Genomic DNA, 12,337 nt, shown 5'->3' with positions numbered 1-12,337 from the left:
TTTGTTTGTTTGTTTGTTTGTTTGTTTATTTATTTATTTTTACCTCGAGGGCTGTTCAGTGAAGCTTCTGAGGCTTTCCCGCCGTCTCCGCAGTGACTTTGGTCAAAGGGAAGGCACTGGTCACCTGTTCCTGCTACCACTTCAAAATTCTTAGAGAGATCTTTTGTTTCCACGAGAGATTTCAGTTTGTAGACTTTTCGAGTATTGGTGTCTGATAGGTAGAGCGATTCAGACATAGGGTCCATAGCCAGATAGTACTTGTGTGCAGGGCTTGTGCTAAGGAAGAGGAAAATATAAGTTACTAAAAGCAATTTGTTCAACATGGACCCCAGGAGTCTGTCTTTTGTCACAAAATGAAAAAAATATTTTAATAGGTGAAAGAATTTATGTATCTTCCTGCTTATGTACCAAGGGTCTAGACACATGTTTGTTTGTTTTTTTCTAATAATGGGTCCTGGTGTGAGAGGATCCAATGCATCCTGCAGACCTGTAATGATGCTGACATTTCGATACTGTCCATTTGAGAGTAGAAAGAAACAGAAGAGAAAAACATCTCAGGAGATACTTTTCATAGTCTGTTGTCCATTTACCAGCTGGATGATTGCCTGTGTCATTGCCAACCTCAAGCTCACTGAATTCAGCATAAACATTCGTTTTTTTCACTTCCATCCCCACCCCTCCATAAACTGATTTAGACTTTTGGCTTTCCTTGGGGGTGTTGTAGTCTCTCTACATGCCTGTTGTCAATTAAAAAGCATTTCAAGCTAGAAGACTGTTGATCTTGAAGAGGTGTGTCAGAGATACACTGTCAAACTTCCAAATCCCCCCTTTGAACTAATCAACACTTCTTTTTTTGTTGTTTTGAACAAAGCACATTTGGGAAAGAATGGATTTATTACACCTTATAGGTTAAAACTCATTATTTAGGGAAGCCAAGGCAGAAGAAACTCAGGGCAGGAAACTGGAGGCAGAAACTGAATCAAAGACCGTGGATGAGCACTGCTTACTGGCTTGTTCTCCATGTATTACTCAGCCTGCTTTCTTATACAGCCCTGATGACCTGCCTTGGGGTTGACATTGTCCACAAGGGCAATGGGCTGAGCCCACTCTCATCAATCTGCAATTAGAACAATGCCCTACTCCCAGTAGACAGGCTCAAAAGCCTGTCTCTGATGGAAGGAGTTTCTTAGTTGAGTAGTTGAGGTTACTTTTATCCAACTGACTCTATTTGTGTTGTGTTGCATATATATATATATATATATATATATATATATATATATATATATTCACATGTTTGTATACATAGATTTGTCTTTGTTGTCTGGTTGTATCCACTTTCTCCATAGTGTTTTCATAATTATTCTGATTCCTTGCTCCCATAGAGGTGTTCCAAAATTTTGGATGTAGTACACTAATCCTTTATATTGCATTATTTGCACAATGCTTAAGCAGAATGCATATAAATTAAATGACTTATTTAAGTATCAGTGTTCCCTGCTCTAATAAACTGTGAGAGCTAGCAGGAAAGCAACAATTTCCCATTTATTTCTAATACGTTTAGTGCTGAAAGGTCTGCTTACTACCCACTGGTCTGATGCCAGAAACCATATGTCATTCTTTTCCAAATCCTTTCTATCATTTTTCATATGTATGCGACATCATGTTTTTGATGTTTCCTTCTACTTTCTTCTGTCATTACCTTTACCTTTGCTGTCATTAGTCCAAATTCACATTATCTCTTCCTGGAGCATTCGTGGGTGCCATTTCTATCTATTTTGTGTTCTTATTTATTAATTCAGTAAAATGCATCTTCTAAGAACCTGAAAAGTGCTCAAGAAGTAAGCTACGGCACAGAGACCAGCTTGTGTGTAAGATACAACCATTTCCTTCATGAAACTCACAGGTTAGTCGGGTTGAGTGATAAGTAAGCAAGGTATGATGACTGTCATAAATCAAGTATTAGTGTAGAAAATGTGACTATCAGAGCAGAAGGGTTGTAGTATTTGTGTTAGTGGGGTATTTTTTTTTATTGATTGAACTCTGTTTTATTTAGAGTCCATTAGTTTGTTGTTATTTATTATTATCATTTATTATTATTAATCTAAGATCATTTTTCCATGTCAAGCCACCAAATTATATTTAGTCATCTTGTCTTCTGGCCTGTGGCATTTTCTTGGACTTTTCTTGTTTTTGGTGACTATTACAGCTTTAAGACTACTTGTCAGTGGCTCTATAGGATACTCACGTTACTGGAATTTGTCCAGTAACAAATAGATAGGAATTGTGGCATTTCGGTGGAACAGTGTTATTTTCACCAAATTACACCTAGGTTGTAAACAATCAGTACAGTTTCTTTATGCCAGGCTTGACCTTGATCTTCTGATGGAGCCATTTTCCCTGACTATTCAAACCAAACCAAACCGAACTGAACCGAACTGAACAGAACCAAAACAAACCAAATCAAACCATAAAACACTCCACAGTGTCCTTTCTGGAGGGAAGTGACTATCCACAGACAGGACTTAAGCTATCAGGAATTACATCCTACATCCTTGTGAGTAGAGCATCACACAAATTATAATTTTCCTATGGGTAGTTTATTTTTCTCATTTATTTAAGAAAGGTATGAATAATTTATATCACTATGGGCTCCATAGACTTTTATTTTTTTTTATGCCTGCAGCAAGCAAAACCTGAGTCTATTTCTTGTTGTGTAAGTTGTCGCAATTGCTACCAATAAGAACTCTTTCTGTTGGATTATATGCTCCTTTGTCATGCCTCGATAAATGTTTACCACCACCACCACTACCACCACCACCACTACCACCACCACCATCACCACCACCACCACCACCATCACCACCACCACTACCACCACCACCACCACCATCATTATGTTAAGACTTAATCACTTCTGTCACTGCAAGAATGTTCTCGACTCTTCTTTATTTCCCCCTTTCCTGATACTAGAATCAGCCACTTCTGGAGGACAATGGCTCTGTTTATTTGGAAATGATATTAAAAAGCAAGACTGCATTGCTGGTTCTAGGCACTGATTTTTCATGTAACTCTTCCTAAAAACACTGTGAACTGTTTGCAGACAAATCCATATCCATCTCTTTGTCCTTGGTGTCAAACAGTGCCCGAAAAGGTCATTGTTCAGTCAGTAAGTGTTGAACAGCAACTGGACTATATGATATAAAAGTAAAGGCACGAGAGACTTCAGGCTTTGAGTACTTAGCCAATGAAAGTGGAGGCGTGAGTGCTATCAGAAGAAAGAGCTCTTCTAAGGATTGGCATTCTCTTACTTGCGATTGCCCTCTAAACTTATTTATGTATGTTAATAATTATAAAGTTAGCAAATGGTAACTTTAAAAACTCAGTTTATAGTTTTATAATGAAAAAAATCAGAACCTATTGGAGTAGCTGATTTTCTGTTCTCGTTACCTTCTTCAAGTAAGATAACTCAGTAGTTTCCAGGGACTTCTTCAACCCTGGAACCACCATGACAGGTGCTGTAAACAAATTGTAAAGGGCATCACCAGATTCCAAAAATTGATTTGGCCTTTTTACCAGAAAAGCATCTCTGTAGCAAAGGCTTCTCAAATACGTGGTTGAGTAAAACTTTTTACAAATTTAGTTCATTTTTCATCTTCAGAATAATATTCCTCCAGCACACTTAGAACTGCCTAAAGTAAAGGATGGGTTACAACTCTTCCTGGAAATAATCTTTACTACTTGGGTAGCCCCTATGTGGAATTTCAACTGAACCAGATTAATCATGCTTTGTTTAGGTAGGGTCCATGGGCTATTTTTCCAAGAGAAATGTTATTCGCACAAAAGTACTTTGGAATGCATTACAGTCATTCATTATTGAGAATCTCCAATGTGCCTGTAAGCTTAGTTAGAATTAGTATTCACCTCAAATTTCAGCTGGGGAAACCCAGAACCATAAGGGGCTTGCCCAGGGTCACTAACAGTTCTGTGCCATTACTAAGATTAGATTAGATCACATGTGAATACGTGTGCAAAATGCCAATAGAATACTCTTGATCTGAAGGTGGAAAAGGCAACCGGTGTTCTACCTTTTCCTAACTGTGGAACTTGTCAGATTTTGTTCAGCAAGGCTGTTCATCAGCTTTATGTACTGGCTTTTAGAAAAGGGAATAGCCCAACATATCAAATTCAAATTTGATTAATGTTATTTTCTTGGCAAGAATATACACTTTAATGATATGCAATTTCCTGCCATTTCCCAAGTAGACTTCAGCTCCATTGACAATGGTTTCTTTGTGCTTTCTGAAAACATGCAAACTCGCTGCACTACATTACTATTTGCTTTACTCCTTCATGACTAAGTGCATATCAATTTGACAGATTTGAGGATTTCTTTTGTAACTTAGATGTTAGACTCACTCTGTCACATTCTGGTTAGTTTTAAACTTAAGTCATGTTCTTCCAGTTAGCAGTGATCATATCATTAATACCACTTAAATCACACAAATACTTAAATGGCCAGTTAATGCTTATAATTAATAACATGCAATAGTTTACTAGTAATCAAATTGGCAACCAATTTGCTTAAAGAACCAGCTATGCCAAAGCTGAGAGGCTGAGGTTGGGCTTGAGAACTTGGGAAGTGGCAATCCCTTAATCTGATTCATATTCAAAACCCCCTTACTAGTGCTATTTTGATGATAACTGGCACTTGGGAATGAGCAAATTCAATTTTCTCCTTTGAAATTTCAGAAATTTTGAGCAGTTGTGACAAATGTACTGCACAGATGAATGGAATAGAAATCCTCATCACTAATTTCAGCACTATGTGGCCTTGTTGGTAAATGGTCAGTTTGGAGCTTTTCAATTACTTCCTTTAGTGAGAGAAAATATAACCCATTTAGTTATATCAAAGGGAAAAGATGTTATTAAAGGAAGTTATCAAATGCAAAAAAGCAACTCTCAGTTAAAAAAGGAAGGTCATCATGGTTACTGCATCTTAGTGTAATACAACTATATTTTTGAGTCTTGGGAGAAAAATCATTGCAACATAAAAACATTAAGTGGACTTGAACTTATGCACTCATTTGTGATATTACCTTAGGGAAACATGATGGGACTTTGGCCTTACTTTCTCATGACATACTGAACTGTCATCTCTCATTTCTCTTATTTTCTTTTCTGAATGTTCTGTTCCTCCAGTAAATGACTACTGAATATACTGACCTTCTTTTTCTGGAATACACTTACCCAAATATAATTTCCAACTTTCAACTATTTCTTTAACCTTATTTAAGAAGCAAACTTTCCCTTTTAGAACATTTTAATTTGTTAGAGAACGGCTTCTTAAGTAAGAGGATCATTAGGCAGATGCCTGTGTTATTTGCTTACCTATGTCTGGTATCTCTGTTTCTAGGGTGCACAAGGTATCCATGAGTAGCAAGTAAAAATAAATAGAGAGTCATCAGTATCATTCAACAAGAGAAATCCCAGCAGACACATCAATTCCTGACTCAGCTTGTGGCAATTAGAGAGACACCGTGGGGATCATTTAGTCATTGTGAAGCTACAGTTGACTCACTCCTTCCATGGTTCTCCTTATAAGATGGTGTCAAGGTAGTTACATGTCTTGTTTGGTGGACAGGTAAAGTTCTAAAACAGTTTTATTAAAAAAGCTTCACTCTGGCCATCTGCATCAGGACCAATGGTTCTAGCACATGTGCAATTTTCTGGGCGTTCTCTTTTGTCTCATTAAATCAGAATCCTGACACATGGAAGTAGGGATCAGGGATTGTATTTTTAATAAATTCAGCTGGTGATTTTGATGCATAGTTGAAGAACCACTGGGTTTGGACATTAAAAGTAGCCACTGTAAAGGAATATTCTAATTTTTAGTTTGATAGCCCCGACTCCTCGATGGAAATGTAAAACCACTGGATCTTCCTTTAAAGGCATGTATAGGACAGGCATCCCAACCTCAACTCTAAGCCAGTTATCTGGCCTCAGAGATAAGGTGCAGACATCTGTGTATACAATCAATGACACTATCTTAAAAGGTCTCCTAAAAGTATGGGAGTTTTCTCTTCATGCTGCAATATTGACCTGCCTGGTAAGATGTGCCAATTATTGCCATAGTGTTAGGACAATTATGGAGGCAACTAACCACTTTTTGATGGGTATGAGACATGTTCCACAGAAAAGATTTCATGCCTGATAAAGTAAACCTGAGAAAGAGTCCATGACAATGAAGATTATAGTTCCTAGGTGGAAACCTACAGTTGTTATTTTAAATGATTATAGTGTTCAACTGTCTTCCAAATATTTATGTTTGTATCTCCATTTTTTTTTCTACTGTCAATTTTGGTTAGGAAAAGATCTTTCTGTGGTGGGTAGCAGTTAATACAAAGATTCATATTTGGTCGAAGTACCAAGAGTACATGACTGTGAGTGATCAGCAATGGATGAAGCACTTATATTAATCTCCCCACACCCAAGGCTCAGGGAACATCACGGAAGAGTTGTCAAAGAAAGTGAGAATTTATTGATGAGGAGAGGAGCTGTGAAGTGCAGACTTTTGATGTGATATGGCTGCTTTATACATCAACTCAGAGCACTTGCAGTTACCTGCACAGTACCTGAACAAAATCAAGCCAGTCACACTTCCAGTGTGAATTGCAGAGTGGTCCCAGAGAGGCCTCATCTTTGGCAGAAGAGCTATTTCCAGTCTATGGTTGTTGATGATAGAGCAAAAGTTACTCTACTTTAGGGACGCGTGGTTGCTAGGGAGTTGCCCATATACCAGTATGGGGGATGGCCCCATACATATTCACATATGTGAGCAGCAATATTTGAAATAAGAATTTTTAATAACAGCAAAAGTGGAGTATTAAGGTTGGAGAGAGTCAGGTTAAGGGCATTAGGGGAAGCTGGAGGAAATTAATAGTAATGAATATGACCAAAATAAATTGTATAAATGTATGAAATCTTCAAGAATTAAAAAAAGAAGAATTTCCTTTAGACCATAATAGGATGTCCTTAGCATTGAAACTGTTACATCAAAACAGCTTCAATAAAACATCATACACATCAACTATTAAAGCCTTATGTCTTCCAGCCATCTGTGTTCCAAAGGGCAACTGGGGTGGGCAAAACAGAATCGTCAGCCATAAGGAAGCAGAACTTTTAGTAAGCACTTCATCTAATCGCTTCTTGACAGAGGGTATTGCCTTGAATGTTTCAATGGGTGATGTGGTATGATGTTTCTCACATGAGGGGCTCACTCTGTGTGTAGGCCTGACTTTAGGTCAAGTTTGCCTGGAAATAAAAGGCTATAATCATCTGTGAAATGCAGTCATTTTAATTTTAAAATCCTTTTAAATCTGGCCCCTAGGTGACTTTGAAGAAATGAAGATAATAAACCTTTTTATAAAAAACCAGGAAATATTCCTTTTTTTCTTCAAATGTCCGGGAAGAAGAAAAGATACAAAATTATTTCACTTGAAATTATCTGCTAAAATAGGCTGAACTCTCTTCAAAAGCATCTTTCTGAGATACTAGCATGGCCACAGGTCATACTCCACTGGCTCTTCTGTTTGCTTGGCCCATCTCAAAAGGGTAGGTATTCTGTGGGTTGCCACAAAGGTCAACCAGTAAGAAAGCAGAGCTCTGATTAGAAATTTGGCCTCGGGCTTTTGTGTTTCTTTTCTTTGTTTCATGGACATCATTTTTGCAGTTTCTGTAAGATGATTGTTGGAGTCAGGCTCTAATCACTGGAACAAAGACAGTTTTTCTAAAAGAGTCTAGTTGTGAAAATACTAGATGGACCTCATTAAAATATGATCTCATCCACAATGGTTTGTATTTGTACAGTACAGCAGGAACTATTTGTATGTCTACAAAGTATTTTGAAAGCCTTAGGTGATGGCAAGGAGCAGAGAGGGAGATGGTTTGTTTCTCTCGCTATTGCTTCTGATCCTGCCAATAATGTCATTGTGAATTTGGAAGATGTCCCATATTATGCAGAGCAGCTTCTCTCATTAACATCTCAGAGGGAGGAAGTGAAAATGATGGAATTTATTTCTAGTGTGTGACCTTGTTCTGTCTTAGAATTACTTTTAGTTAAGGATTTAGGATTGAACTACCACCAGAGTGAACATGCTGTCTAGTTATCAATGAACTACATACTGAGCTGCCAGTGTGTGAACTCTTCACAAGTGCCAAGGCCTATCAGTGGCCATTACTACCTGGTAACTGACAACCTTGAATTTTGTCTTGGGTTAAGAAGAGAAAAGAGTAGTCACAACTCTTTTGAGAGCAAGACACACTCCTAATGAGAGGATCGTGAATTAGGCCTTGATTTTTTTTTCAGTACAAATATGATAGCAAGGGTCATCTAACTGTTCCTCCTGAATTTGAAAGAAGAGTATTGGGATGTGATTTATATGTCATAAAATTTATCTTTGTAAGACATGAATTTCAGCATTCTCAAACACATTTATTTATGCAACCCTTATGATAAAGCAATTTAAGAAGAAATTCTGTACCTATTTGCTAACTATCATTTTCCATTCATTCCTCCTCCCCTACTTTGTCCCAGGCAACCACAAGTCTTGAATTTTGTTTGTAAGGATTTGTTTATGCTGTACTTTCACAATAAATGTAATCATACCATATTTGTACTTTTATGTCTATCTCCTTTCACTTTACATGCTGGCCCATTACTTTTTTCTTTTTTTAGGTGTGTGTATGTGTGTGTGTGTGTGTGTTTTTTGAAAGATAGGAAATAGGGACCATGCCTACCTTACATCAGGTGTTCAGACTTAGTGTCAGTCAGGGGAGTATGAGAGTCTTGCTGGTGATGGCTGTAACCCTTCATGCATTGTTTACTCTCTTCTTAGCTTTTTTCCTTATACCTGACCAGAAATAATAGACTTCATTCCTATCTTTCTGTGTCTTTCTTTTCTTTATGGTTATGAATCCACACTTGTCTGTAACTGAGTTCTTAGAGTTCCTAGTTCCAACAAATGTCATCTCAGACTAACTTCTCCATTGCTATGGCTCTGTTCCTGATTATTATTAGAACTTATTTGTCTTGTGTTTTAAAGCTGCTGCCAGCATATGAGATTAAACTCAGGTAGGGGATAGGCATCTATTTTATCTACAGGCAGGGTTTCTAGTATTTGTAGTTCTAGTTCTGAGAACAAAATGGTGGTTTGTGGCAATATCTCAGCTATTCATAGAATTCTTCAAAGCTAAGATTCTGTTTGATCCTTTAGAAGAGTTTCTATAAGTTTCAACGCCCCTCGGCAGGTTTAACTGCTTCTAAGTGGGTGCTCTTCCAAGTGTCCTCCATTTCCAATCAATGACAGGAGTCAAGTCCTGTAAGTCATTCAAGAAATACTAACTAGTTACTGGAAAAGAAATAGTAATATCTCTAGAGAAAGTTTCATGTCATCTTGACATTTGTTGAGTCCAAATTGCTCAAGGTACCAAGATATATTTTCTATCCTCTTATTTTCTTTTCTCTTTCAATTTTAATGGAACAACAAAATAAATATCTTGAGAACAACTGAATTTTGAAAAAACAGAAGTATGATGTTTCTATAAAGAACAAATCACTTCCAGTCATGCCTAATGGGTTTTCTAATAGCACTTTAAAATTAGAAGATGAGACGTGAGCTAGGGTATATTGCATATTTGAATTCATACAAAGTTCTTGGCAGGGTGTTTCCTATTTTTACTTATATAATTATCCTTATTAGTTTTAGAAAGGCAAAAAGCGACCCTGAGGCTAACCAAGATCAAAGGAGAAAAGTAACAGTCATAATTGATGAGATATAGTTGAACTTGAGTATGTGAAGAAGAGAAAGCTCAGAAATCTCAGACAGTTCATTTTATACTTGTGAAAATCTTTTCAATAGAAGAAGGAAGTTACTTCTGTAATTCTTCAGATTCTAGAATTTGCTAATAAAGAGATATTTCATGATTTAAGTTGATTATAAAGAAAAATTCTTTTTTCTTTTTTCTTTTCTTTTTCTTCTCCCTCCTCTATCTGTCTTTCATAAATACATTTAAAGATGAAGCGGTATTTAACTTTCTGGCAATTGAAAATGATTAAGCAAATTATAAATGACAACGTGTCAAGTATGTACTAGACATGATATACTCATGGATTCTTCTAATAAACATTAAATTTTCAAATCTGTGATATCAATTTTGTACTAATAAAATATGTACATATGTATTTGTGCACATATATATTTTAAAACAACAAGCAAATTCACAGGGAAATCAAGACTTAAACTTTATATCTTAAACTTTATCTCTTCAAAGGTCTTCTGAAAATGTGATTTTTGAAACACTTGAGTTAAATGACCTTATAAGTGTCACTTCTTTATTATCTTACTTGAGAGTCTCACTAGAAGAAAGCATTAAGAATCATATTTGTAGACCAATACTACAGGAAATCAGGAATGGACTACTATAGACTTAAGTAATAAGAAGTAATGTTTCACTTGGCAAATTTTTAACAATAAAAATATCTTTGAACATTTCTTTCTGGTCCTGTTCAGCTCATGAGGAATGGCCATGGCAGACATGGGAGATGACTGGCAACCAATGAAATGAAGTGATTATTGAAATCAGAGAAAAGAAAACTCAGAGGAGGATGTTTTGGACTGACTGGGGTAAGGTCAGACGACTATATAGTCTTTCAACCTTCGAAATGCAAAGTGGAATTTGGAATTATTAAATATGGTCAAATATGGAATTAAAAAGGTTGGAAAAATGGGGAATATAGGAGGTTTCCATTTGGGACAAATTTTATGTCCTCCCACAAAGTCATCAAACACTGAGCCAAAATGATCCATATATGGATCTCTGTATGAGACATGAAAGCAGATGTTTGAAGTGTAAAGTGGGATTCAATTTTACATATTAGGTGGTAGAGGACATGGGAAATTGTATAATGTATGATCTGAAAGAGTCAAGATATAGGAGAGTTCTCTCCTCTTTCTATAATAATGTGATCCTGATATTGTTCCTCCATTCACAATTTGAATACAACAAACATAAGGACTATATCAGTCTGTACTTCCAAAAAAAAATATTCAATGAGATAAAATAACTAGTGTGCTTCAAGCAGGAGAAATTGAGTTAAGTGATTTGAACACCATCACCAAAACTGGCACAAAATTAAGTTTCTATTTAAGTAGAATTTAATAAACATTCTGATTCTAAAGTTAGATAGGCCTTATTAAAATCAGCTTATTTTTTCCCAGAAAAATGTACATCTAGGACAGTAATAACAAATATATAAAGCCACCAATGATATGAAAATGATTTTATACACATAGACTGCAAATCAGTATAGATTCTAAAACATGGTGTTTTGTGGGGCTCTTAACAGTTGGAGTATATGTATCTCTGACTCTTTTGCCTGCTTTTAGGACTCTGTTCCTCCTACTGAGTTGCCTCGTCCAACCTCAATTTGAGGGCATTTACCTTGTCTTATTGTATCTTGTTTTGTTCTGTTTGGCTGTCATCTCTTTGAAGCCTGTTCTTTTCTGAAGAGAAAATGGAGGGGCAGTGGATCTGGAGGAGAAGGTAGATTAGGGGGCAGGATTAGTGGGGGGAGGCGAAAATGTGGTTGGAATGTATTGTATGAGAGAAGAATCTATTTTCCATAACAAGGTGCTTGTTATAAGAACTACATTAGTTTCTATGTAAACATGATGGTTAATGTGTGCCGACATGAACTGGTTTGATGGTTTGGGCTGTAATCAAATAGGGACTTATTTGACATTGTACATTTAGCTATCCTATTTCTATGACAGCCAATCAGAGGAGTGTTAGACTTGAGAAGGACACAAAAATCTGTGTCTTATTTAAAAGGCTCTCTTAACCATGATTCTATGATATGGCTTCATTACAGAAATGGTTGCTGGCAGGCTGGTGGGAACATGGATGTTAAAGGAAGGAAAATAATGACATGTTAAGATATGGGAACAATTTTGGGTGGTATATTCTTGCTATGGAGAGAGTACTTAGCTTGAAATAGATTCTCAGAGAAACCTGAGTCAGACAAAAATTGTTAAGAAATTTTGAAGGGCCCTTCTGCCCCTGCCTGGTCCTCTGGGCTGGAGCAGACACAGAGTCGGTCTGCTCCTGTCCTGTGGAGAAACTGAATCCTGAGTCATCCAGGAGCCACTGCACTCAGAGCAGCTGGTAAGAACTCCATCTCACTCCCTAAACCCCAGAGATAGATCTGGGAGCCAGGGACATCCAGGGCACAACAGCTACCCAAACCCCGCCCCTCCGGAATTCCACTTCCCTTCTGCCC

The 12,337-nt window shown here is 37.0% G+C and overlaps 1 protein-coding gene across 3 annotated transcripts in view; it reads right to left on the bottom strand.

Moving 5' to 3' along the window:
- Positions 1-12,337, bottom strand: part of Tenm1 (teneurin transmembrane protein 1) — a 559,933-nt gene that overhangs the window by 96,771 nt on the left and 450,825 nt on the right. For 2 of the 3 annotated variants that reach the window (XM_028753445.1, XM_028754112.1), the window contains exons 21-22: positions 5,389-5,409; positions 44-276 (exon numbers count right to left, since the gene is read on the bottom strand). In XM_028753445.1, the coding sequence (XP_028609278.1) occupies positions 44-276; positions 5,389-5,409 (254 nt within the window). The remainder of the gene's footprint in view (positions 1-43; positions 277-5,388; positions 5,410-12,337) is intronic. The other variant, XM_028754767.1, reaches the window with a different exon arrangement.

The sequence above is a fragment of the Grammomys surdaster genome, unplaced genomic scaffold (genome assembly GCF_004785775.1).
Source record: "Grammomys surdaster isolate TR1022 unplaced genomic scaffold, NIH_TR_1.0 60, whole genome shotgun sequence".
NCBI classification, from domain to species: domain Eukaryota; kingdom Metazoa; phylum Chordata; class Mammalia; order Rodentia; family Muridae; genus Grammomys; species Grammomys surdaster.
Note: the sequence above shows the minus strand (reverse complement) of the source record. Positions and strands in the feature narration are given on the sequence as shown.